Consider the following 27,723-nt stretch of genomic DNA (forward strand, 5'->3'; position numbering starts at 1 on the left):
TTCATTGTTCTAGTAATCCCCCATGGTCCTAGTAATCCTCAGTGTAGTCCTGAGCAATATTTGGTTGCATCCAGGCATTATCAGAGTGTATTATGTCTTTGGGTTTTGTATACCACATTGCTTTTAAAGGTCTTGCATCTTGTATGCCACTTTATCTTTAAGAGCCTTGGATCATGTATGCCACTTTATCTTTAAGAGCCTTGGATCATGTATGCCACTTTATCTTTAAGAGCCTTGGATCATGTATGCCACTTTATCTTTAAGAGCCTTGGATCATGTATGCCACTTTATCTTTAAGAGCCTTGGATCATGTATGCCACTTTATCTTTAAGAGCTTTGGATCATGTATGTCACTTTATCTTTAAGAGCCTTGGATCATGTATGCCACCTTTAACGGTCCTCGTTCTTTCAGACTTAAGTTTATATATTTTTGGAATCGGCCAGTGTCGGTTTTCAAGAAGAGTACAAAAACAGACCAGTTAAACAAAATTCATTTTTAGCTCTACTGGTCATCGACCAGAAATTCTTATGGGATGGTCTGTTGTACATCCTTTGTCAGTCATCTGTTAGTCTGTTAGCACAAGTCTGTTGTCGTAAGGAGTAATTCCTACTAAACTACTTAAAGGATATTGGCATGAAACTTTACACACACATTCATTCTGTTCCAATTTTTTGCTGGATGAAAATGGTATTGCTTTCACATCCAAACTTGTGATTGATACTCCTCCTGAATGGAGGGTCATATCAATATAGTTACCACTAAGATACCTCTTATGATGCCTTGTTCGCCCTAAATTAAAATGGTGCTGATCTGGGATCCGATACGGCTGCCAGAGTGTCTGTCTTCTTCTGTTAGCACAAGATTTTTATTGCTATCCTTCTAAACTATTTGTAGGAGTGCCAAGAAACTTCAGATATACATTCATTCCATGCTCTACTTTGTTGTAGATGAATATGGTGTTGGTCACACATCCAGTATGGCCACCACAGTGGCTATCTTGAAAATCTTGTCATCACTGCTCTTGAATGTCATATTGTAATGGAGTTTTCACTGACAGACTTCTTATGATGTCTAGTTGTCCAAGAGTCAAAATGGTGCTGATCTGATATCTAATATGGCTGCTTCAACAGGCATCAAGAAAATCTACTCCTCCAGAATGGAAAGTCATGTTTACTTGGGGTTTTCACCAAAAGACTAACTATTATGTGTTCTTGGCCCTAAATTGGGGTTTTCACCAAAATACTATTATGTGTTCTTGGTCCTAAATGAAAATGGTCCAATCAGGGGTCTAATATAGCTTTCACATGACCAGTTTTTAAAATCTTGTTTTCACGACTTCTACTGAATGAATTGTGATATCATGTTTGTTTTACTAAATGACTGCTTCAAATGTTGGGAGGGTTTTTAAGTAATGTGATTGGGTAAGTACTGTCAGAGAAACCTAACTGACTTAAAAATTTGCTTTGTCCTTTGCATATGTTTCCCAATCACATTACGTTAGGTAAATAATTAATAGAGGAGAGGATGCTGAGCATTTGACCTTTACCATGGGTATACTTCTAGGGAGACAAAAATCGGGATTCTCCATGTGAACAATAACCTGTTCTTCTAACTACATTTGCAACATAACCTAGGGTTGCTTGACCTGTGACCCTTATATATGGTTAAAAAGATAAAGATGGAAATCTTCTTACCTGTGTAGATTGATTAGATGGGTCTGGTGGCCTTTTGTGCTGCCACTACTGGACCTACCAGCAGATTAAAGGTTTGCATCTTTGATGCTAAATCTCCGACATAAAAACTCAACAAGGTTGACTCTTCATGCCATCCAACAGCTTCTATTACATCTTGGATCGAAATGTTATGTTTGAATACAAGGATTGCTGAGAGTATAACCTACCCAGCCTCAGCAAGGGCTCAAGGGGTGATATCTTGTTTCCCAGTTATCACTGGCTGGAACAAGCATTTCCATGTCAACTTGTCTCTAAGCATTTCAAGTAGTGCTTGAAAGATTGAACAGGATCTTGCATGGCTGCTGCTCTCGATCCATGTATGGAGGATAGAAAGTGAATGACAACTCTTTGGTTAGTGGTGGATGGTAACCTGTTCCTGGCTACAAAGCCTGATTGTGTCAAGAGGACCACCAAACCATCCCAATCTGAATTGAAGATAGTTTGGGTCAATGGAAGGGGCATATAGCTGACCCTGCATGTGGAAGCTAAAGCTATCATGAAACATGTCTTGTATGATAGTAACTTAAGTGAAGTGTCGGCTAGAGGCTTAAATTTACTCAAATTGTTAAAATGCATGCCAGGTTCCATTTTGGAAACAGTGAGGGAATTCAGTGGATTGAGATCAAAATTTACTAAAAGATCTTTATCATGCCCAATGTTATATTTGCCATGATGCCAGAATGTATCTGATATCATAGAGGGGTAGCTTTTGATAGTGATTGGGGCCAACTATTTCTCCTCAAAGAATCGGTAAAAGAGGTCAGCCAGTTGAAGGACTGAGGCGCTCAGAGAGATGATGTTATTGGTCTGGCACCAGTCCCTGAAAACATACCACTTTCCCTTGTGAGCCTTCTTGCTCTGGAGATTTCACCATACTGTTTTAAAATGATGAAGTCCTGAAAGTTGACAAAATCACTTAAATTTGGCAGAAAGTTTAAAAATGTATACAACTGCAGCAAATTGATATACCCGTACAATAGATTCAACAGGAACAAAATAGAACACAAAAACGGATTGGGTTGTTGGAGGACAAACTGAACAGTACAGTAGCAAAGCTAAAAAGTAGTGACACATGGTGGTTGCATGGGGAGGTAATGGGCAAGAGTTAAGAGTTATTGCCCTCTATTCAAGATATTTTCATCTTTTAGTAGGGCTGGATTCGTGAGGTAACATTATAGGAAGGCACTAAAAAATGTTGACCTTAAAGCTTAGACCTTTGTATCTTCATAGTTTTGTCATTATGACAGCTTTATAATGATTGAACACAAGGATGATTAGAATCTATCAAGAAGTTTAGGAAATATGTGTGAAAAACATAAGCCAAATCCATAATGTAAATTTCCTATGACTGTGATCTTGATATCAAACATCAGATGAATAAGTGAGTCACAGTATGAGTTCTTTGTAATGACTCATCCTAAGAACAGTATGAATCAAGGGATTTAGGAAATACAAGTATAAATAGAATGTATCATGGGATTTAGGAAATAAAAGTATAAATATAATGCATAATGGGATTTAGGAAACACGAGTATAAATATAATGCATCATGGGATTTAGGAAATAAAAGTATAAATATAATGCATAATGGGATTTAGGAAACACGAGTATAAATATAATGCATCATGGGATTTAGGAAATAAAAGTATAAATATAATGCATAATGGGATTTAGGAAACACGAGTATAAATATAATGCATCATGGGATTTAGGAAATATGCGCAAATGAAAAACTTCATTTTTTTGACCAAATTCTCTTTTAAGAAAATACAAAGAATAGATACAGAAGTCGATTTAAGAAAATACATAGGATAGATACAGAAGTCGATTTAAGGTAATGCTAAGGATAGATACAGAAGTCAATTTAAGGTAATGCAAAGGATAGATACTTGATTTAAGGTAATATAAAGGATACAGAAGTTGGTTTACGGCAATTCTAAGGATAGATACAGAAGTTCAATTTAATGTAATGCAAAGGATATATACAGAAGTCGATTTAAGGTAATGCAAAGGATAGACACAGAAGTCGATTTAAGATAATGCAAAGGATAGATACAGAAGTCTCTTTAAGGTAATGCAAAGGATAGATGCAGAAGTCGATTTAAGGTAATGCAAAGGATACAAAAGTCGATTTAAGATAATGCAAAGGATAGATACAGAATTGATTTAAGGTATTGCAAAGGATAGATACAGAAGTCTGTTTAAGGTAATGCAAAGGATAGATACAGAAGTCGATTTAAGGTAATGCAAAGGATAGATACAGAAGTCGATTTAAGGTAATGCAAAGGATAGATACAGAAGTCAATTTAAGGTAATGCAAAGGATAGATACAAATGTCGATTTATGGTAATGCAAAGGATAGACACAGAAGTCGATTTAAGGTAATGCAAAGGATAGACAGAAGTTGATTTAAGGTAATGCAAAGGATTGATACAGAAGTCGATTTAAGGTAGTGCAAAGGATACAAAAGTCGATTAAGATAATGCAAAGGATAGATACAGAAGTTGGTTTAAAGTATTGCAAAGGATAGATACAGAAGTCGATTTAAGATAATGCAAGGGATAGATACAGAAGTCGATTTAAGATAATGCAAAGGATAGATACAGAAGTTGATTTAAGATATTTCAAAAGATAGATATAAAAGACAATTTAAGGTAACGCAAAGGATAGATATAGAAGTCAATTTATTTCATAACATTTATTGACACGAATGACATTTAAGATGCAAAAATATTTTGGATTCAAGTGAATTCATATTTTCAAGCAGAAGATAAGCAACTTACAGACAGCTAACTTTTCTTGATTGTTTTCCCTAAGATCTGCTTTACAAGGATAACATACTAACATAATACTGTTTTGACAATACTAATATTCTGCAAACTGAACAATGATTCAGTCTTCATTAAAATTCAGCACAGGAAACACCAGAAAATTTGGTTACAGTCACTACATGCCAATTTGATTTACACACATTCATTTTATACACCATTTATAATGCAGAAAACATTCAATTTGTGCCACTGTGCTCATTTTAACCCCATTGCTGGTACCAGGTGCTGTGACTCGTGCACAGCTCACACACATATTATATGTATTAATTTGCTTGAAATATTATTCATAAATGATCTTTATTTGAAAACTTAAGAGTTATAATTTGTCCAAGAACTTCTTTAAATTACAAATATCCTATGGGAAAATTTTGTTCAATGCCAATTTTGATTTACACAATAACCTCCAAAAAGCACCCATGATGTAAATCGAGCATAACATGTACTTTGAGGCATAAATGTTTAAGCTAAATAGACGATGTACTAGTACATAACATATAAATGGCACTCAGTTTAAAGCCTGTTTGAAATATATTCTCTGCCAAAATTCTGAACATGTCCAAAATTTCTGCAGTAAACCTAGCAATCAAGCTGATCACATGATTATAATTTCAGGTCATCAATTAACATGGATTACTCTCTCTTTCTCTCTCTGTCTGACAGGTAATATCTTCAGACATCTGTTGATCTAGGCATTCAAGGCCTTGGCATGATGTTTTATGTGGTCCTCAATAAATGTAGCAATAAAGTAGTAGCTGTGGTCATAACCCTGGAGGAAAATAAACAAATGGTAAGGATGACAAAACCGACAATACTGATAATGACAACAGTAATGATGTGACAAAGATGATGCTGATAACTGCACTTTTATGAATGTGGGTGTGCATGAACTAAACAATTCTTTAAACATTCAAGATGAAGACCTCATATATGGGATATAATTAGAGGACCATTTTATCATGTGCACGGAAGTATTTGTTTGGAAAATTAATTTGATCCAGCTGTGGTCTCCCTTATGGGACCACCCCTTTAGCAATACAAATCTGGCCTTATAAAAATGTGATCTCTCTAGAATGGTGAAAGAATTTTAGTGTCAGGCCAGGTTGTCACTGATATAGGGATGGCCTCTTTTGAGAGGGGTTTGCTCAGGTAGAGGCACTACATCTGTCTAATATTTTATTTTTTTCTAATCATCCTGCCATTGATCTTACTAAAATATAAAAAGTTTGTGATAATCAATTAATCAAAACATTTTCTGAAACCCAGCAAACCTGAACCACTTCACATACTACCTCTCACAGATGTATTTTTGACAGCATAATTTTGTAAAAGTGTAAAACAACAAACAAACATTTTGTACCTCCTGAAGCCTGAAAATAATCGGCATTTTGCTCTCAGCACAGGCTTTCACAAGATTTTCTGGAAGCAGCTGTCCATCTGTATAGAAATTATCGGCTTTACCCTGAAATTCACAATGAACAATCTTATGTATAGTTATGAACATGGAAGAAAGTTCAGGAAGGCAACAAATGGAACCGAACATTTAAAATTTACAACTGAAGACAATCTTTCTTGGACAATTATTAAGATGGTATATTGTAACTTGTTAAATTATTACTATGTCTAGCAATACTAACATGAAGAAAACTGATTTTATATTTCCTCTATAAAAAAAAATTACAATAAGATCTGAAGATCCAGTGGGCAAAAAATAGTTACATGTATTCAAGATAGAACCATTTCATCCTTTTGTCTTATGACCTTTACTGTAAAGATTAAAGAATATTTTGGGTTTAGAAAACATGCAATTTTTAAAATCAAAAGCTGTTTCCGTTTAGAGATGCCCCATAACATCTGAATTGATGCTATGACCATGTACCAAAACATAGGATGTGTCACTAGAAAACCAGAATAAAAATTGAAATTCACATAAATCTGCATGTAATTCATCTTAATTTACAGAATAAAAATGTTAAGTTTACTCTGCTTAACTGCATACGTTGATACAGTGAAAATCTTTAAGGCAAGGGTTATTTAAAATCTGGACAAAATGCACTTAAAAATTATATACCTTGGTATTAAATTAAGGACTCACTTTTATTTTTAAATTCATCTTATGCCTAGTCAGTTCATTACATCTACTTTAAATATAAGGGGACTATGCTCTGTATATTTAGTGCTGTCATTGTCCAGGACGCAAAGAGCATGGGATTACGAGTTGATAATTGCCCCAGTAGTACATGGATGATTCTGCTATATATTTAAAAAATATATCTCAATCCAGTGTTAACAATCATACTTGCCAGAAACTTGTGACTCCAATATTCTGAGAAATTTCCCCTCTCTAGCCAAATTGTGGCAAAGTTGGTCAAAACAGAAGTTGGTGCAAAATGTTTAAAATTGTCACTTCAAACTACTGTTTTGTCCATTTTCGTGTCAAATGATAAAAATGTTGACGAAATACTATTGGAAGTTTAGAAGAAAAATATCCCCCAAAGCCAAAATCTTTTCTTAGTTTGCTTAACTATAGTTGCTGTATAAAATGGCCACCTTGAAAATAGATTGAGAACCATTTCCATACCAAAATGCCTCATTTCATAGGTATGTACCTTAGGATACAATGATTGAGGTATGCCAACCGAGTCACAATTTGCTTCAGACTGGGCTTAAATTTTCACTCACTTTATATAAATCATGCATGAATAATGCAGAAAAGAAATGCCATTTCTGGTATTTATGATCATCAAATATGCACCAAATTTGACTACAGAATATACAACTTTTTTTTTACATTTCCACCTTCCTCTTTGAAGGGAAAATTTACAAAATTAAGACATTTTACTTTGATTGCTTATGCACTGTATCAAAACAAAAAGAGTGGAAGCAAATTTGAAGAGAAGTGAACTTCGCTTTTATGGGCCTGTTTAGGTCAAATGACAGACTCTAAGACAACTATTACACCCAAATGCTAGGGTCATGTATGTATGTATTTGGATACTCCAATATCTATGCATACTTGAAAAACAGACAGACAGCTACTCATTTTCATAGTGTTCCTTCCTTAACTGAAATTTATTTTTTGTATTAGCTGTTTTGATAGAAGACAATACATACCGGTAATGATCGATCATAAATTCTGTATGTTGAATTACTTAAATTCAACCTATAACCAGAGATTCACTTGGACTTGCATGGTCTTGAGTGAAATGCTCAATAGATATTGGCAAGCTTTCTCACATACCTATATTGGCAGAGCCCAAGACTTGAACCAACATGGACAGAAATGAGATGTCAGTGATCGATAAGGCAAGTGCTTTGACCACTTGTCTCCCCCCGCCCCCCTGCCTGAAAATCTCATGTCAATACAACCATCTATTCAAGCTGACGAGTGACAAGATTTTCAAGACAGCTGATGTGGTGGTCATACTGGATAATATAAGATAGCACCATTTTTATTTAGGACTAACTAGATACCATAAGATGTTTTTAGTAAAAACCTTGTGAAAACCCCACATTAATATTATGTTCTGTTCAGAAGGAGTTGTGATATACAAAAAACTCAAAGATGGATGACATGACTACATTTTCATTTAGGAACAACTAGACATCATAAGAAGTCTTTAAGTGAAAACCTCATGCTTAAATGACCATCCAAGGAGGATTTTTCTTGTTGTAGGTATAGCTCCATTTTTCAGCACACATGGCTTGACAAGGTGGCCAGTATAACTGGTGGAGGAAGAAACTGGAAAACTCCGTTAAGAACCAATGATCCACATAATTTTACATTCATTAAAATAAATTTTCTTTCAATGCTTCATTTTATCTTTTATTAATAAATCTACTGCTTACCTTCTTTCACTGAATTAGAGAACAATACAATTTTTAGTCTTAACATTTTGATTAACATTACAGTGTAAGATAAGGTACATACATTTTTATGTGTTCATATTTATGGGCATACAAAAAACCCACAAACAAAAACAACAAAAATTACAAAATTAGCAGCACAAAATTATACCCTTATATACAGAGACATTTCCTACTGACCTGATCTACAAGAAGACTGAGTGGTGGTCCATTGTACTTCTTCACCAGACAGCATGCATCATACTCCTGAAATTGAAAAATCGTGCACCAAATATATGTTCACAGAATATTGATGCAGTGACTTGTGACCTAAAGCCAAAACCAAACTTGACTGCCAAGTGTACCACTATATCTCCATTCAATATAATGATAATAATAATAATAATAATGAGGACTTTGTATAGCGCCTAATCTTTAGAAGCTCAAATTGCTTTATAATATTAGACAACACCTAAAAAACATATATAATGATATGATTACAACAAAAAAACACCATGAAATTAGAAAACATAAAACATGCTGAACATATTTAAGGTAAGGAAACATTATTAAATCTTTAAGTCTGTTCTTGCAATAAAAAAGGTGAGTTTTAAGAGCGCTCTTGAATGAGATCACTGTCTTTGTGTCTAAGTTCAGTGGGCAATTTGTTCCACGTTGCTGGGCCCTGGTATGTCACCATGAGATGAGATACAAGCTGGGATAGAACACCTTTTTGTAAGATTTTTGACATGAATGGGAGATTAGAAACTGGGCGGTAGTTCTTTAAATCATTATGGTCTAGTGTTGGTTTCTTCAGCAGAGGCTTTACAATGGCGGTTTTGAAAAATGATGGGAATTTCCTAGATGAGAGAGAGGTATTAATAACATCAGTTAGTGAAGGCAATATTGGATCTAAGCATTCAAGCAGCAGTGATGTCGGAATCAGATCAAGTTCACATGACTTTGGTGCACTCTTCATCATGATTGTACGCACTAAATCCATAGAAACAAGTTCAAATGCTGCTAATGGTTGCCACTTAAATTCTGTAATTGTGATGTCAAGCTTATCTCTAATGGTTTGTAGTTTGTCACAGAAGAAATATGCAAACAGATCCGGAAGGTTGACTGGAGAGAAGGTGATTTGGAAATGGTGTACATTTGTTCCTTGGCATTAGCTTGTTAGTAATCTCAAAGAGCTCTTTGCAGCCGGAACTTTCTGTGATCTTAGTACTGTAGTGGGCTGATTTCGCTGCATGTACTATCTTTGTGGCATTCTTCCTAGTGGCTTCATAGATTTGCTTATGAATAGTGAGTCTGGTGGAAAGCCAAACCCTCTCAGCTTTAAGGAGGTCTCTTTTAGCAGTGCGAAGCTGGTCCTTAACACTGCTATACCAGGGAGAACACTTTTGAATTGATACTCTGAGCTTGGTTGATGGGGCATGTTTGTCAAATAATGAACACAGGCAGTTATCAAGTTGTTCTGATGTAGGAAGTGACCAAGTTGTTAGGTTTGCTTGGATGTCATGCATTAGTTGGGTTCTATTTATCATACGGAAGTTTCTCTTAGCAGCAAATAAAGGTGGAGGGTTAGGGACTGATACGTCAAGATGGCATATAATGCAGAGGTGAGCAGATGCAAGTTTGTGGGACACCAGGGAGGACTGTAGATTAGCATCAGATCTATGAAGAATCCAGTCTAAAATGTGATATTCTATACAGTGTTCCCATGCTATAATATGCCACATCATTAGACAGGTTTTGTCATGGATTACGTTATATTATGCCATAGTAAAGCATGTATTGTAGACCCCAGGATAAAGCTATATCACATATATGTATCCTCATTACGAGTGGCATCATGTATTACCACATCCTCTTTATATGGAGGGTATAATCATGGATCCCATTGTGTTATATAATAGTAATACTATGTATTGTATACCCCAATATAAAGATATATTAAATAATAAATATATTCCCTCTTTATAAGGCATCTATGGTCATGGATTCCAATTTATGATGCAATTCTATATATATATTGTACCCCATTATTCAACATCACATAACATGGTCCCCTTTATAAGCAGGATAAGGTCATAGATTCTATTATGAAATAGCAATGCTATGTATATTGCATCCCAGGATAAGGCAACCTTACACATAGAACAGTACACTTCTATGGCTCCCTTGAACAGCGTTATGAGGGAGCACTGTAGTAATGTACCCCAATACAAAGTGATCTTGAATACAACACAATCCACCGCTATGGCTCCCTCAAACTGTATTATGAGAGCATTTCATCATATATAATGTACCCCATTATAAGACAATCTCACCTATATCACAGTACACTTGTATGGTTCTCTTGAACAGCATTATGAGGGAGCACTGTACTAATCTGCTATGGCTCCCTCAAACTGCATTATGAGAGCACTGCATCATATATAATGTACCCCATTATAAGACAATCTCACCTATATCACAGTACACTTGTATGGCTCTCTTGAACAATATTATAATGAGCGAGCACTGCAGTGTACACAATGCAGTACACTTTAGTGACTTTCTTGAACATCATTATAATGAGGGAGTGCTGCATTATATATATATTGTAGCCATTATAAGTGATCTTGCATACAACATGGTATACTTATATGGCTCACTTTAAGTGCATTATAATAAGGGAGTACTGCAATGTATATTGTAAGGTGATCTCATATGCATCACAGTACTCTTATATGGTTTCCCTGAACAGCATAATGATAAGGATCACTCAACCCAGACAGGCATATACATGTTCAAACACTATATGATCATTTCTTTTTCTCAGTCAGGCAGGAAATTCTGCAAAGATTGAAACAGACAAACGAAGTGCATTTATTTGCAACAGACCTATGGCCTCATTGCAAAGCCCTAACAATGCAAGCCCAAAGAATTAAAAAATGTACCAAACAATTTAAAACACTGATAATTGTGCTAAAAAGATTTTGGTCCCAAAAAGTCCAAGTCTCAAAAGTGGTTTGGTTTGGTTTGGTGTTTTGTGGCACAGCAACACAAGTAGGTTATTTAGTGCAGAGGGAGTTGGAGTAAAGTGCCTTGTCCAAGGATACACATTAGCTGAGCCATGCTGTTTAACAGTAGGACTTGAACCCACAACCTTTCAGTCGCAGATCTGGCATTTTAACCACAGATCCACTGCAGTTCTTCATCATTGTAAAAGAAACTGAAAAATTGCCGTCAATGCCTGAAAATTAAATCAGCTTATCTGCTTATGACAATTTTAAAATGTGTAAAATCTGTAAAATTTCATGGCTCTAAAAATAAGAATTGTTGAGCTAATGTGTTAAAATATATATATCTAATAGAGATGTACAGCAGAGAAACAATAGGCCCCTTTTGCTATCATTGTACTGGCTTAAAAACAGTAGCGCATGTCTGAGGGCAGGCAGAATATACCAGATCCCTGCCATTCAGACCTCAAACATGAGTCACTGGTTTAAAAAAATGTAGTGACTCTCTAAGGAAAGGCAGGATATACAAGATTCCTGCAATTTTTACCCCAAAATTAAGGTACTGGATTAAAAATATTAGTGCCTAAGAGTAGGCAGAATATACCAGATCTGTGCCATTCTGACCCCAAAACTGAGTCCTCTTACCTTTCTAATGATATCTGAGTATAACACCCAAGCATTCCAGCTCAGTACCCAATTTTATCCGAGTATAACACCCAAGTATCCTACCTAGTTCAGTACACAATTTTATTTGAGTATAACACCCAAGTATCCTACCTAGCTCAGTACCCAATTTTATTTGAGTATAACACCCAAGTATCCTACCTAGCTCAGTGCCCAATTTTATTTGAGTATAACACCCAAGTATCCTACCTAGCTCAGTGCCCAATTTTTTCTGAGTATAACACCCAAGTATCCTACCTAGTTCAGTACCCAATTTTATTTGAGTATAACACCCAAGTATCCTACCTAGCTCAGTACTCAATTTTATTTGAGGATAACACCCAAGTATCCTACCTAGCTCAGTACCGAACCTACCAAACATTTGGTCCCCCTCAAGAATGCATTACACAGCTTCTGCTGCATCAGAGTGGTTTAGCATGCAATTATTCCCTGATGCTTATAAGATGAGAAAAACTGCAAATTGCACAGACCCAGATTTGCTGCTACATAATGTGCCAGCAGGTCTGGGTTTGTGCAATTTATTAGGTGTAATCAGCAGAACAAAAATCATACAACCTGACCTGCATGTGCAGATATGCTATGGCATACCTGGATCTTTGTTGTCTGCAGTGTGAATGGACCTATAAGTAAGTATATATGGTACTGTTTGTAAATTATATGAAAACAATAGGCATTAAAGAACTGATAAAGTTTTATATCAAACATCTCTCATTTGGGCTTGCATCATGATGAACAAGTGCTTGACAAATTAATCTTACAGAAGTGAAGTTGTATTTTTTATTACCTCCCAGTTTTCTCTGCTGTCTCCCAGATAGCCAGTGAATGCCTTTAAACCCCATGGACAGCTGACAGGATTAGAAATTGGGGCAAATGCACTTACAGACTTGTACTGACCAGGGTTTTTAAGGGCACAGATCAAAGCCCCATGACCACCCATACTGAAAGAAAAGGAACAAACTAAACAAAATGCATACTATAGTCTACAAAACATTAATTAAAATAATTGAGAAACATTTCATATGATGTTACATTGTTACGTTTTAACTATGTAACTCTGAAGTAATTGGATTATTTCTAAATTTATGAAATTTCTTACCAATCTCCAAAATGTTGATTTTACTTTTACTCTAGTTTGCTTTAAATAAAATCTGAAATCGGAAGAAAATGGCATACATAACATACTTTAGTTCAAATAAAAATCCCATCATACTTTGTGTTCAACTTTGCTTTATAGCTTTGATCTTATAATAACTGTCAGCATTAAATTAATGACAAAAATAAGGTGGCAGTTAGAGTGATCTCCCCTTGATGCTGGGATTGGTGCCAAATCCCATGAAATCATCAGTTACTACTGGAGCAGAAGGTACGTTCTCTGTATTGAATTAAATATGGGGAGCTGAGAGGGTGTAAGTGTATTTATGATTGGGTAAGTATTTTTAAGAAACATATTTTACTATAAAAAAATGATTTCTTCTGCAAAGCAGATTACATAATCATAATACCTTAGGAAAACAGTTAAGAGGTGGAGGGAGATACATCTCCTTACCCTAGAGAGACCATCTGCGGTCTCCTAAGGTATGGGAGACAGCTTCTAGATAACCTGACTGGAATAGACTCCATATGTCGGGGAGCAGCTTTAAAAAGGAACAATTTTCCATACTGCAAATCCAGCAGAAGTCATGAAAGTGCATCATGATCAATCGGTCAAATCACCTGCAAAGGTAACCTTCTGCACCAATGGAAAAGGTTCCTGCAGACAGAAATGAGCCTTTTAGCATGAAAGATCTCCAATAAAATTTGTAGAAGTACTTGGATCTCCATTCCATAGCATGGATAATTACAGTTAGAGAACAGTTTCATTCATGTGCAATGTTCGTGGTTACTGGCATATCTAGTTTGATGCAAAGGGTCAGTATTTAAGAAAAATACCACTTCAGAGCTTGCACTGGGTCCTGTAGAAGATCCTGAAATGAGTGTCCAGAATAGATGGGAATTATTACCAATATCTGATTACTCATGAACAGAAGTCGATTCTTGGCAATGAGAGCATGGGACTTCATGAGTGATACTGATCCATCTAGTCAGAACTGCATGTAGATAGTTCCACCAATAGGAAATGCATTGCTGTTTGGCAATCACCAAAGTAGTGAGGAGGCACAACTGGCATGATAAATTAACTAATTCAGTGCAGTTCAAAAGGTGTCTTGTTTAGCCAGATTAAAACCCATGATAAAATCCACTCCAGCATTACTGATCAAGTGAAATCCAAATGAATAGAAGGTCAGATAGGTCTTAGGTTTGTTCAATATCCTCTCTTCCATGATAGCACAGTGTGTCAGTGATCTTTTCTGTCTATCTCATATAAACCAAAGGGCAATAACTCTTGCCCCTTACCTCCCCTTGCCACCGCCAGGTGTCACTAGTTTTTTAAGCTGAGCAATATATATTATACGAGGATGCTCACATAGCGGGGTGGTTGGGAGGGTTTTTAAGTAATGTGATCGGGTAAGTATTCTCCAAGAAACATAATTTACTGAAAATTTGCTTTCTCCTTCAAATACGTTCCCCGATCACATTAACGTTAGGAAAATAGGTAATAGGAGGAGGGAATGCTGAGCATCCTACCTCTACCCCGGGTACCTTCTAGGGAATGATGGCTGGATTCCCCATTTGAACGATAACCCGTTCTCCTAATTTCATCAGCAACACAGCATAGGGTCCCATGATATGTGACCCCTATATACGGTTAAGAAGATAGCTATTGAAATCTTACCTATGAAATTTCACTGGCAAATCCAGCGAAGCTGATAGGCTGTGCTGATTGTTTTAAATGGGTCTGGTGGTCATCTGGGCTGCCGACACCGGACCTACCAGATTCAAGGTTTGCCTCTGAGAAGCCAAATCTCTGAGATAAAAACTGGAGAAGGTTGACTCTGCATGCCAGCCAACAGCTTCTATTATATCTCGGATCGAAACATTGTGTTTGAATGCAAGGCTCATCGAGATTTCTCTAATCTCATGAGCTGTAATCTTCATGAGGCGACTCTGATCTTGTGAGACCTCAGAGTACGCTGAGTGTATAACCCACTTCAGCCATGAAGCAAGGGCTTGAGGGTGATATCCCGTTTACCAGCTTTGACTGGAAGAAAGAGGTGCTTACGTGTGTACTGATAAACTGCGTCGCGGTAAGCGAATCGGAGAAATTTCCTTGACGCGGGGTGGATAGGGACGTGAAAATATGTGTCGGTCATATCTAGACTGACGGCATACTCGTCCTGCCAAATGGAAAGACAGATTGATCTCGCCGTTTCCATCTTGAATTTCTGTGGTAAAATGTATTGGTTGAGGCGACTCAGGTCGATGAGCGGCCTCAACTTGCTGTTTGCCTTCTGGATAAGAAACAGCCTGGAATAAAACCCCGGCGATTGCGTTTTTTTTCCACAATCTCCACCGCTCGTTTTCCTATGAGCGACCGTATCTCCTGTTGTAGAAAGGTATCCTTTTCCCAATCGGACGGTACGTCCGTGAAGAGGGGAGAGGAGGACAGGGGAGGGGGTTGGATAAATGAAATTCGAAGCCCCTCCGAAATGACCTGGATCACCCAATTGTTCTGAGGAAAAAAGGTTTTCCAGTGGTCCTGAAATTGCAGGAGGCGGCCGCCCACAGGTAGGCTGTCCGCGGGTGGTGGGGAGGGTATGTCAACTTTTAGAGTTAGGGGCTTGAAGACGGAGAAACTTTGTTTCTTACCGCCTCTGTATGGTTGCCTCCTAGCTTGATTAGACTGTTGTCTCCTGGCATTGGGTTGGGATCTATACTGCACATTTGATTGTAAGGATCCCTTGTCCCTGGTCCGCCAATCATCCCTCCGCTGTGGCAGGGGCTGATTTTTTCTAAACACCTGTGAGGGTTGGCGGCGAGTTGGAGGGACAGTTCCTGAGCTGCCTGCTTCCAAACTGCTTCAATTTTTCCTCCAAAGAGTAAAGGCGACCCAAACTGAGTCATCCGTAAAGCCAGAGTACAATGGGGCTTGAGCGACGTGGACTGCAGATGTGCGTCACGTCGTATCAGGTCTAAGTTGGCAGAAGCAGTCAACGCATTAGCCATGGAATGGTGAGCTGCCCTGTTAATAACTCTAGCAATCTGGGCCGTCACTTCCCAAGCGTGGTCATTGTCGGATTTTTCTGTGAGTCAGAAAATGGCTAATGAAGCCAAGTCTAACATTGAAGACATAGCGACTACGTTCCGGACTAGCTTTGACGTGGCATAATGAAGCCAAGTCTAACATTGAAGACATAGCGACTACGTTCCGGACTAGCTTTGACGTGGCATGGAACACTAAAACCGTGGAGTGGACATGTGAACTGCTGCCATATTTTTTTGTCCAGGGCTGGAAGATCCATACTGAAGGCGTCTGAATGAGTTTTGTACCAGCGACACGAGAACGTCGTTGGTACTTGGCTTTCTGAAAAGAACGCCTTAGCATTCCCCGGATTACCTATTCGTCCTGATAGACGATCACTGATCTCCTTAATTTTTTGCTGACTAAGATCTACAGATGCCTTAAGTTTGGAGTATTGAGTAGCAATAGGAGGTGGCGGGCATTCTGAAGTTGCCTACACCCTATAAATTGCTTCCACTGCCGCCTTGAAGCCAAACTCAGTCCGTTCCATGGCTGGATCTGTGTACGGCTGATTTGCAGGAGTTTTGTCACCCTCACTGTGTGCCGAGTCGTGTTCTGGAATAGCTTGCATCTCTGGATAGAGCATATCAGGTGTAATAGATGACGCGATTCCGTCATCCTTGACACTGTCACTAACTCTCCCTTGTGGATAAGCTGTGAACATATGGACGGCCGGCCCTGCTGGCTGGTTTGTCTGGCTTGTGGTCGGCCTGAATGTTGGAGACGGTCCTGCTATCACCGGTACCGGCTGCTCCAATGGCCTGGCTGGACAGATTTCTCACTAAAATCTCTGCCATAGTATTGGTATGTTGCCAGCGGTACAGCTTGACGGACAGATTTATCACTAAGATCTTCGTAAATCATATCTGGTCGGACCGTTTTAGCAATGGGGTCCCCATGCTGGTACAGCTGGACGGCCGGTGATGTAGAGGTTGTATAATGAAATGGATCCGATGGATCTGGTAAAAACCCCATGCGTCCTGACTTACAGGCCCAAAGGCCATGCTCGGACATGCAGGGGGACTTAACACCCACTGGACAGCCTAAAATTGGGGGAACATTCCCCCAAAGAGTCAGAAAAAGCTGTGGAAGCGAGCGAGGGAAATAAGGGTAATATTTGGCCTGATGTCAATAGCTGCGTCGTTGTTTCCTGGACCAAACGACGCATCTGTTCAAAGGTGGACTGTTGTACCCTGTCAACATTATTTTCCTCCATTGCTGCTGATGTTACTGTGGCTGACGGTTGCAAACGACGAACTTTAGGTGGAGGGGGGACCCCAACGTCCCCTACTCCCTTTTTCTGCCTTCTGGACTACATCAGCCCACATTTGCTCTGTCCAAGTATTACACACGCTGCATGGTATAGATGATGTACACATGGTTGTCTTCTTTTGCTTTGAACTTTTTGCATTTCATGCATTTGGTTGACATTTCTACTGAAACGACACAAGAAAAGAAAACAAAGCACAAATTAGCAATTCAGCATGTTATTAATTCGCTAATACCACAACCGTTACTAACAGAGTAAGCGAAATTAGTCAGTGTCGCATTAACTCTTAATTGGCGAGTTCAGCGATAGCGTGTGTAACATGGTCTTCAGTAGACGAAATCCGTAAGGGTGACAAAGTCACTCAATTTTGAAAAAATTGTTAAAATAATGTATACAACCTGTAGAAGAATGAGTGTCCAATGCAATAAATCCAAATTTAACTTCGGATAGTCCAATTTAACGCTAAGATGGCTTGGATTGTTTGGAGGTATAATGTATGTGTTATCAGTACAAGCGAAGCTTAAAAACTAGTGACACCTGGCAGTGGCAAGGGGAGGTAAGGGGCAAGAGTTATTGCCCTTTGGTCTATATGAGATAGACAGAAAAGACGAATTTCTGTCTTTTAGTAGGGCTGGATTTGAGAGGTAGCAGGCTTATATCCCTAATGTTAATGTGATCGGGGAACGTATTTGAAGGAGAAATCTTGATGTGCTGGTTCAGAAAGTCTGGGTTTGGGTGAAACACCTGCCATCATGGCGTCTTAACACAGATAAGGAATTATCTCAATTCTGGGCATCCTACTGTGAGACTGATTCAGTTGGTATAATATTTTCCTTTCAGAAGAGTAATCAGGATGAGGAGACACTCAGATTCTTTTGATTCCTGTATCACGTTCAGAATCTGAAGTGTTTGAGAAGGATATATATTCAACCATTCCAATCCATAGAAAGAGCATTGATTATCCAGGCCTTTGGGTCCAGGACTCAGCCATGCCAACCATAATGAGTCCGTCTCAGTAAGCAGTTGATTTTTTTTCTTAAGTTTGACCAATTTATGTAAGGTGTAAAAAATCTCATAAACTGCTACTGTAAAGCTGGAAAACATAATTAAAAGTTTGGTATTCAAAACATGCAGCAAAGATAAACATTATGTTCAATTGAAAAGTTTGAAAAGTTGACTTTATATACCATTAGTACAGCTGCATAAACTCTAGTTCCAAACCCTATGCAGCTCAATGGCTTGTTGCCATCTCTCAACTATACATAATTCTTGGAAATTCTTTTTCCATTTCACATGATGATGGCAATCATATCTCACACTAGGAGTCATACACAAATTGGCACATGATGTCTAATAAAAGTAATTGTGTCCCTTCCGGCTTTTATTCAAAAGAATAAGAATATTCCTTTTTATTCTTCTGTGTTGATTATTAACACTTTTCAAGAGGCTTATTTTCCCTTTTGTCTTAATATTGCATCGCTTGCTTGACACCATTTAAAAAAAATTCTATAATCAACAGTCTGATTATGCAGGCGATTCGCCTGAACAAATTGGTGAAGTTTAAAGTGTCTGAAGTGCTGCTGTAAAGTTAGCCTGGTTCCCTAATTTTGCTGATTCCTATATGAAACCTGTATCCAAATCAAACACAGATGAACAAATGTTCAGGATTTTTTGGCAATGATCGTTTTTCTGTAGGTTTTGCTTTCATGCTATAAGCCTGTATTTTAAGGGTAATTTTTGAAAGACTTACATTAAAATCCTAAGGGTTGGCAGGTCTGAGGACTGGTGAGACCAAGGTTGGGGTTTTTCGTATTCCACCTTGTCACTAATAGATCTATCATAGTTAATTCCATGGATCATCTATTGAAAACTGAGGGATGAAGAGACCATATCCATTATGCGACAATTTTACCTGTATTAAAGTGCCCCATGTCATTCTATACAGGTAAAATCAGTAAAGCATTATATATATAAATATGAATTAGACGCTAAGAAAAGATAATATAAAAACTGAACTGTATGCATCCTGACTTGGGTAGAAATTATACAGCAATATAAAATGACTTTTCTATATCACACATCAGACATTCACTTATTATTACAGTTATAGCAGTGTGAGGGGATGCCATTGTGACCTGTGCAGGTATGTACTAATGGAGCCTAATTAAGATGGAAAAATTTAAGTTTGGAAGTTAGGAAACTTTTTTGTCAGCAAAAGTCAGAACAGACACAATAGGAGGTCTTTTAGTGAAAAGATCATGTTAAATGACCATTCACTCTGGAGGAGTAATGACAACAATGCTAAGAGTTTCAAGACGGTTGAAGTGGTGGCCATACTGGACATCAGATTGGCTGAAGTGGTGGCCATACTGGACATCAGATTGGCTGAAGTGGTGGCCATACTGGACATCAGATTGGCTGAAGTGGTGGCCATACTGGACATCACATTGGCTGAAGTGGTGGCCATACTGGACATCAGATTGGCTTAAGTGGTGGCCATACTGGACATCAGATTGGCTGAAGTGGTGGCCATACTGGACATCAGATTGGCTGAAGTGGTGGCCATACTGGACATCAGATTGGCACCATTTTCATTTAGGATCACCAGACATCTCAGGAAGTCTTTCAGTGAAAATCTCATGTAGAGGAGTAGAGATAACAAGATTTTCAAGATGGCTCATGTGGTGGTCATGTTAGGCATTTCAGCAGTGTCATTTTTTTTATAGGACAAACCTGAACATGGAATGAATGTGTGTGTGTAATAGCTTTCAAGCAGAAGCAGCTATGACAAACTTGTACAAAATGATGAAAAGATGGCAGTGGGCAGATCATCCCATAAACTCTTCTGGTCTATGACCAGTAAAGCTAAAAAAAGAAAATACGAAGAGTACAAAATGGTACCTATGGCCAAATATGGACTGCTTATCAGGACAAGCAGGGAAATTCCTAATGACCACTTCCGGGAGCTGAAATATAAATGTTTCCATTTTTACATTAAATACAACCAAACACAAATCTCCACATGAAAACTGGGTGAGGAATAGTCATGTGACATCAAATTATTTAAGTTTAATTTTAATTTACCATGAATTAGCTTATTTTATGGTGAAGTTATTTTTTAGACTAACCACAAATTAAAATAACAAAATTAAAATATCTTTGCCATACACATCATTTCTTCTTGTAAGTTGTGTACCAACGAAAATATAATACTTCTGCTCATCCATGAAAATTGATGTCCATAAAAAAAATGAATTTCAGGTATGTACATTTAAAGATACACATGGGAACAGAAAAAAGTGAAATATTTTGTAATTATTCACATGCTTTATAACAGATATTTAACTAAGAAAAACAAATTATTGACAACAAAATGTGCCAGGGCCTGCAGGTTGAGTCAATGATCAAAGCACTGTTGAAAATTTTAACAGTCTTAAAAAAACTGTCAACACCACTGCCACTGGTGAAAGAGTGACTGCTATGTGTTACTTTCTATTATATTATCGATGATTACACTGTCTTTTGTCTAGCCCATGTAGTCAATGATTACATAACTCACCCCTATTTTTAATAGTCTCTAGTGGCCATTTTTAAACATTATCATACAGAAAATAAATTCAGACAAAGAGATCTTGGTCCTGTTTGTTTGTAAATATTATTTCCAATCTTTTACCTGTACATCAGAATATTTAATTCTTTTGTAAATTTAAATTCTGAACTTTTAGTCGGTACTATACAGACAGTATTGTACTGACATATTATGAAACTGCCTACCTACTTCCATCCATCCACCTTCCTACCTACATACCATTCCATCCATTAACCTTCCTACTTACCCTTCCATCCTTCCACCTTCCTACCTACTTACCCTTCCATCCATCCACCTTCCTACCTACTAACTCTTCCATCCATCCAATTTCCTACCTACTTACCCTTCCATCCATCCACCTTCCTACCTACTTACCCTTCCATCCATCCACCTTCCTACCTACATACCATTCCATCCATTAACCTTCCTACTTACCCTTCCATCCTTCCACCTTCCTACCTACTTACCCTTCCATCCATCCACCTTCCTACCTACTAACTCTTCCATCCATCCACTTTCCTACCTACTTACCCTTCCATCCATCCACCTTCCTACCTACTAACTCTTCCATCCATCCACTTTCCTACCTACTTACCCTTCCATCCATCCATTTTCCTACCTACTTACCCTTCCATCCATCCACCTTCCTACCTACTTACCCTTCCATCCATTTACTTTCCTACCTACTTACCCTTCCATCCATCCAGCTTCCTACCTACTTACCCATCCATCCATCCACTTTCCTACCTACTTACCCTTCCATCCATCCACTTTCCTACCTACTTACCCTTCCATCCATGCACTTACCTACTTTCCTTTCCATCCATCCACCTTCCTACCTACTTACCCTTCCATCCATCCACTTTCTTACCTACTTACCCTTCCATCCATCCACTTCCTACCTACTTACCCTTCCATCAATCCACCTTCCTACCTACTAACCCTTCCATCCATCCACTTTCCTACCTACTTACCCTTTCATCCATCCACTTTCCTACCTACTTACCCTTCCATCCATCCACTTTCCTACCTACTTACCCTTCCATCCATCCAGCTTCCTACCTAAGCTTCCTACCTACTTACCTATCCATCCATCCACTTTCCCACCTACTTACCCTTCCATCCATCCACTTTCCTACCTACTTACCCTTCCATCCATGCACTTACCTACTTACCTTTCCATCCATCCACCTTCCTACCTACTTACCCTTCCATCCATCCACTTTCCTACCTACTTACCCTTCCATCCATCCACTTCTTACCTACTTACCCTTCCATCCATCCACCTTCCTACCTACTAACCCTTCCATCCATCCACTTCCTACTACTTACCCTTTCATCCATCACTTCACTACCTATTACATTCCATCCATCACTTAGGTCCATCCATCATACACTATATACCATTAACCAAATAGTACGGGAATGATGAAAAGGATACACTCCATCCATGCACTTACCTACTTACCTTTTCCATCCATCCACCTTCCTACCTTCTTACCCTTCCATCCATCCACTTTCCTACCTACTTACCCTTCCATCCATCCACTTCCTACCTACTTACCCTTCCATCAATCCACCTTCCTACCTACTAACCCTTCCATCCATCCACTTTCCTACCTACTTACCCTTTCATCCATCCACTTTCCTACCTACTTACCCTTCCATCCATCCACTTTCCTACCTACTTACCCTTCCATCCATCCAGCTTCCTACCTACTTACCTATCCATCCATCCACTTTCCCACCTACTTACCCTTCCATCCATCCACTTTCCTACCTACTTACCCTTCCATCCATGCACTTACCTACTTACCTTTCCATCCATCCACCTTCCTACCTACTTACCCTTCCATCCATCCACTTTCCTACCTACTTACCCTTCCATCCATCCACTTCTTACCTACTTACCCTTCCATCCATCCATCTTCCTACCTACTAACCCTTCCATCCATCCACTTTCCTACCTACTCACCCTTTCATCCATCCACTTTCCTACCTACTTACCCTTCCATCCATCCAGCTTCCTACCTACTTACCCATCCATCCATCCACTTTCCTACCTACATACCATTCCATCCATTAACCTTCCTACTTACCGTTCCATCCATCCCCTTCTTACCTACTTACCCTTCCATCCATCCACCTTCCTACCTACTTACCCTTCCATCCATCCACTTTCCTACCTACTTACCCTTCCATCCATCCAACTTCTTACCTACTTACCCTTCCATCCATCCACCTTCCTACCTACATACCTACTATGACAGGGCATACAAGTCATTAAACAAAAAAAAAACAGAACGTATTTTTTACATGATATCAAAGTACTTTATGAGTTTGATAAACACCAGAGATTAATGTTTACTTGTATTACTTTATTGATAATAAAAAAAATTAGTTACCATAACCATTATCTTATCAACAGAAGACCACAAGAGTTTAGACATCAGGAGAATGATTCACTGTAAATAAAAGCCATCTGCATTTTCTTGGCAGAATTATTCATTGCATATTTTACAGTTTAAAGAGAGAAATAACTGGACAGTTGGACTAGGAGTCTAAGAGTGATTTTCCATAATGGAGCAAAAGTTATTTTGGCCAAAGATTGAATGTTTGTAACAAGATGAACCATGTTCGGGTCAGATTACAATGAAGATACTAAGAATAATAAACAAAAATACGGTTTATTTATAGATGATTATAGATAGAAAAATCCCACAAACTCGTGCACATAAATTTCAGGACTGGATTTTTAACACAATGATGCACACTGAGTTAAATAACTGAATGATAACTGAAAAAATATAACAAAAAAAGATAAGGTTCCTAACTAGAACAAATTGTAAGCTGTAATATAAAATAGCCAACAATAATAAATTAAATGAAACCACGGTCTGCCTATGGTTCCATAAAAACTCTTGTTCTCTGCAGACATGATAGTCCTGAAGCTTTAATTCCTCACCATGAGATAACCACTATCTTCCCCAGGGCCAATGTCACCACCGACTGTAGCACACTGGGTATATACCAACCCAAATTAGCACCACAGCTAAAACACCAACAATAGCACGGTGTAGACAGAAAGATTATTGATCACTGTCATCTACTTTTGTGATTATGTTGTAGTACTCACCAAGATGCATCACCTCACCAAATTCCATGATTCCTTGTATGACTATACTTGCACAGTATGCAAAACCACCGAGCTAAATGCAAAACCTAAACAAAATATGTACATAAATGAGAAAAGTTTGCTTCCTCAGACCACTCCCTAGGAGCAGGTGCTATGAAACTCATTCCAAATTGATGCTTAGGGCCTACAAAGAATGGTTGAAATTCAGTGAGGATGTACATGTTTTATCTGAGCAGGTGCTGACAGGAGTACAATGGCTTACCTCTACCTTGTAGGTGAGCTATTTAGATTTTTAATCATATTATGTTGTATCTCTAGCCCTTTCCAATAGAGCATGGCTAGCCTTTTTCTACTCCAAGCCATATTACAAGCAATGTAGCACTACATGCTCAGTTATGATGAATGACCAGCATGGTTAGTGTGGGCTTGTATCTGATAATTATTACAGAACCAAACTGGAGTGTTTATAGGGAAAAAAAATACCTACATCCTAGGATCAAATCCTAGGGAGATAGGAATACATCCAGAGACAATTTTATATATATATATATATATATATATATATATATATATATATATATATATATATATATATATATACACATACACATATATATATATATATATATATATATATATATATATATACACACACATATACATACATATATATATATATATATATATATATATATATATATATATATATATATATATATATATATATATATATAAATTTTGTTTCTTACTGCCTAGCAAGTGTTTATAAGGTAATAAGGTCGTATCTCAACAGCTTTTAGGTTATGACCAAGGGGTCTCAGATTCATACATACTGAGCATAATCCAAGGATCTCATTTAAATTTCCCATCTGACATTTGTTGACACATGGACTATTTCTGAGACACATTGGTCTCATAATCAGAGAGTTATTTTAGATGCAAATCATCCACTGGCCAGATTGCATTACAATTTTAAAACCATTCTGCACATCTATTGACCATCCCCCAATCATAGTCCAGGGTCTGAAGTCTCTTGTACCATGTTGAAAGATTTGCACAGCATTACAAACATATGGACAGGACCACATAATCCCCACCTTTACTTCAAAAAGTGTGGGATAATTATAAGCAATCCAAGCTTTTTATTCAAGTCTTACACAAGTCATAAAATTATCAACAAGAATTCATTCCTTTGTGATGTAAACCTTACCTCTTTAGTGACATAGGAGTACATTCTGTAATTTGTTTTCCACTTTACTTCTGTTGCATCCACATAGAAGCCAGCTCCTGATCCAAAATCATAACTGTCAGTTTCTCCCTCAATGTTGCATCCACCTATTAAAAAAAATCGATAACATACCATAAATTCACTAAAATTTATGAGACACCAGTATTCATGGGTTATCAATAATCATGAGATACCAATAATCATGAGATAACAATATTCATGAGTTACCAATATTTATGGGATACCAATATACATAAGATACCAATATTTATCTGATCCCAATATTCATGGGATACCAATATCTGTAAGAAAGTAATATTCATGGGATACCAATATTAATTTAATACTTTAATCATGAGATACCGTTATTCATGGGATACAAATATTCATGATATACCCATGTTACTGGCATCCCAATATTCATGAGATACCAATAATCATGGAATACCTTTATTCACGGACTTCATGCAAGCAAAAAGGCCATAAATTAAAGTCCCCAAAGAACAGTATTCCCTTTTTGAAAAATAATAGGACCAATGTCTAAAATCCACAACTTTTAAGTATTGAAAAATTGTTATTTTTTTCAGAAAATCATGAAAATTGATACTCATAAAAAATACATGAATTCACACTACATGTGCATGTATTTTTAAAATTGTATCCAAAATATTAAACCTGGCTTCAACAGAAGACTAAATGTTACACACACAATCATTGCAGTTAATGAATATTTTTGAGACATAAAAGCTTAACACTGAAGATTCCTCATCTATACAAAAAAAGGTATTTTACCAGGATATGAATAAACTTCTGTACAAATCCTGCTGCTACATTACCAATGAACTGTATTTTTGATAAATGGAACAAAAATAAAATTTCTACTACTGCCTTGATTTGTTTTGTTCCAGTGTTTGTCTTTTTCAATGTCTTCAAGAAGTTTATTAACCATTTAAAATGGATGTACATTTTTTCCTTGATTTTGAGAAAGAACCCAACAACTCGTCTTCAAAATGGGGTGTGTGTGTGTGTGTGTGTGTCCAAATCCCAAAATCAAAAAATTTCCCAGTTCAACCCTAAAAGCCCATACTGAATGTTCATTTAAATTCATTTAAAATTTCACAGGTCTGATGAATTATTTCTAAAGAAAATGCTGTCAAATTAATCATTGCATAAAATGCACTCTATCATGACACTTTTTGCTAAATGCACTGCCATTCAATTTGGGTCTTATTGTGTAACAAAATCTTTCCAGATGCACATCTAAAATTATCATTCAAATTTTGTACATGGTGTGTCAAGCACCAGGTCACCTTAATAAACTGTATAGGCAGGTGTGCTATGCATTCAGAGGAATATATTTCATCACCTCATTAGTAATTATCCATACAAGCCAACCCCGAGATATGTATAAGCTTAACTATTGCTATTATAAGAGGCAAAAAAGTTTAATTTGGGTCTAGAAAGTGTACTTTATATATTACATGACAGAATTACAGCACAAGAAAAGATAGTTTTACTAATAACTTGGTTCTGCAGCTGGTAAAAGTTCTTATTACAAAAAGCAAAATCCATTAAAACCATGCTACAAAAAAAAAATATACTAAAAGACTGTTTATATTCAGCACTCACTTCAACTAGTCTACAAGTGTAACTTTCACTGAATTATTGTGAACTGGAATTCTGCAATGATCATGGTCAGGTGCTCAGAGTGCCGTATTACAACATTCTCATATTCTTCTCTTAAAGTTTGTAAAGTGGTGTTGATGTGTCCATTGTTCTGATCTGACATGTTTTGAAGTTTGAAAAGATCAATCTGCTCAAACATTTTCTGTAAAATAACATTCAAAACTCACACTGTACAGCATTTCACTTAACATCTGGTGCCATTTTCTTTAAAAGTATAGACTGGTTCACTAACTAGCTACCTTATTAATCATATGAATCTGATAGGCAAAGTTCATATTTAAGGAAACCTGTCTGTTTTCTTTGAGATGGGTCATATACAGTTGCTATAAATAGCTAATAAGGAAAGTACTCTTATGCTATTCTTATGCAGCAGTCATCTTTTTAATTATATTCTCAAATTTATATCAGTGGATATAAAGAGATGATAATAAAAATATCAAAAAACAACTTTTATTGCTTTATTTTTGTTATATTCTTTAATGTACCAAGAAAATGCAGTCCATATAATGTCCAGTGTAAGACATAATTTGG

The 27,723-nt window shown here is 37.3% G+C and overlaps 1 protein-coding gene across 2 annotated transcripts in view; it reads right to left on the reverse strand.

The window, feature by feature from the left end:
* Positions 1 to 4,401: 4,401 nt before the first annotated feature.
* The window catches only part of LOC149770104 (S-formylglutathione hydrolase-like), a 30,237-nt gene continuing 6,915 nt past the window's right edge, over positions 4,402 to 27,723 (reverse strand). For both annotated transcript variants that reach the window (XM_089949391.1, XM_089949392.1), the window contains exons 5-10: positions 25,489 to 25,613; positions 20,455 to 20,519; positions 12,888 to 13,041; positions 8,610 to 8,675; positions 5,923 to 6,024; positions 4,402 to 5,331 (exon numbers count right to left, since the gene is read on the reverse strand). In XM_089949391.1, the coding sequence (XP_089805517.1) occupies positions 5,251 to 5,331; positions 5,923 to 6,024; positions 8,610 to 8,675; positions 12,888 to 13,041; positions 20,455 to 20,519; positions 25,489 to 25,613 (593 nt within the window). In that variant the 3' untranslated portion in view covers positions 4,402 to 5,250. The remainder of the gene's footprint in view (positions 5,332 to 5,922; positions 6,025 to 8,609; positions 8,676 to 12,887; positions 13,042 to 20,454; positions 20,520 to 25,488; positions 25,614 to 27,723) is intronic.

The sequence above is a fragment of the Sinohyriopsis cumingii genome, unplaced genomic scaffold, assembly GCF_028554795.1.
Source record: "Sinohyriopsis cumingii isolate HCF-2022 unplaced genomic scaffold, ASM2855479v2 utg002703l, whole genome shotgun sequence".
Classification (NCBI taxonomy): Eukaryota; Metazoa; Mollusca; class Bivalvia; order Unionida; family Unionidae; genus Sinohyriopsis; species Sinohyriopsis cumingii.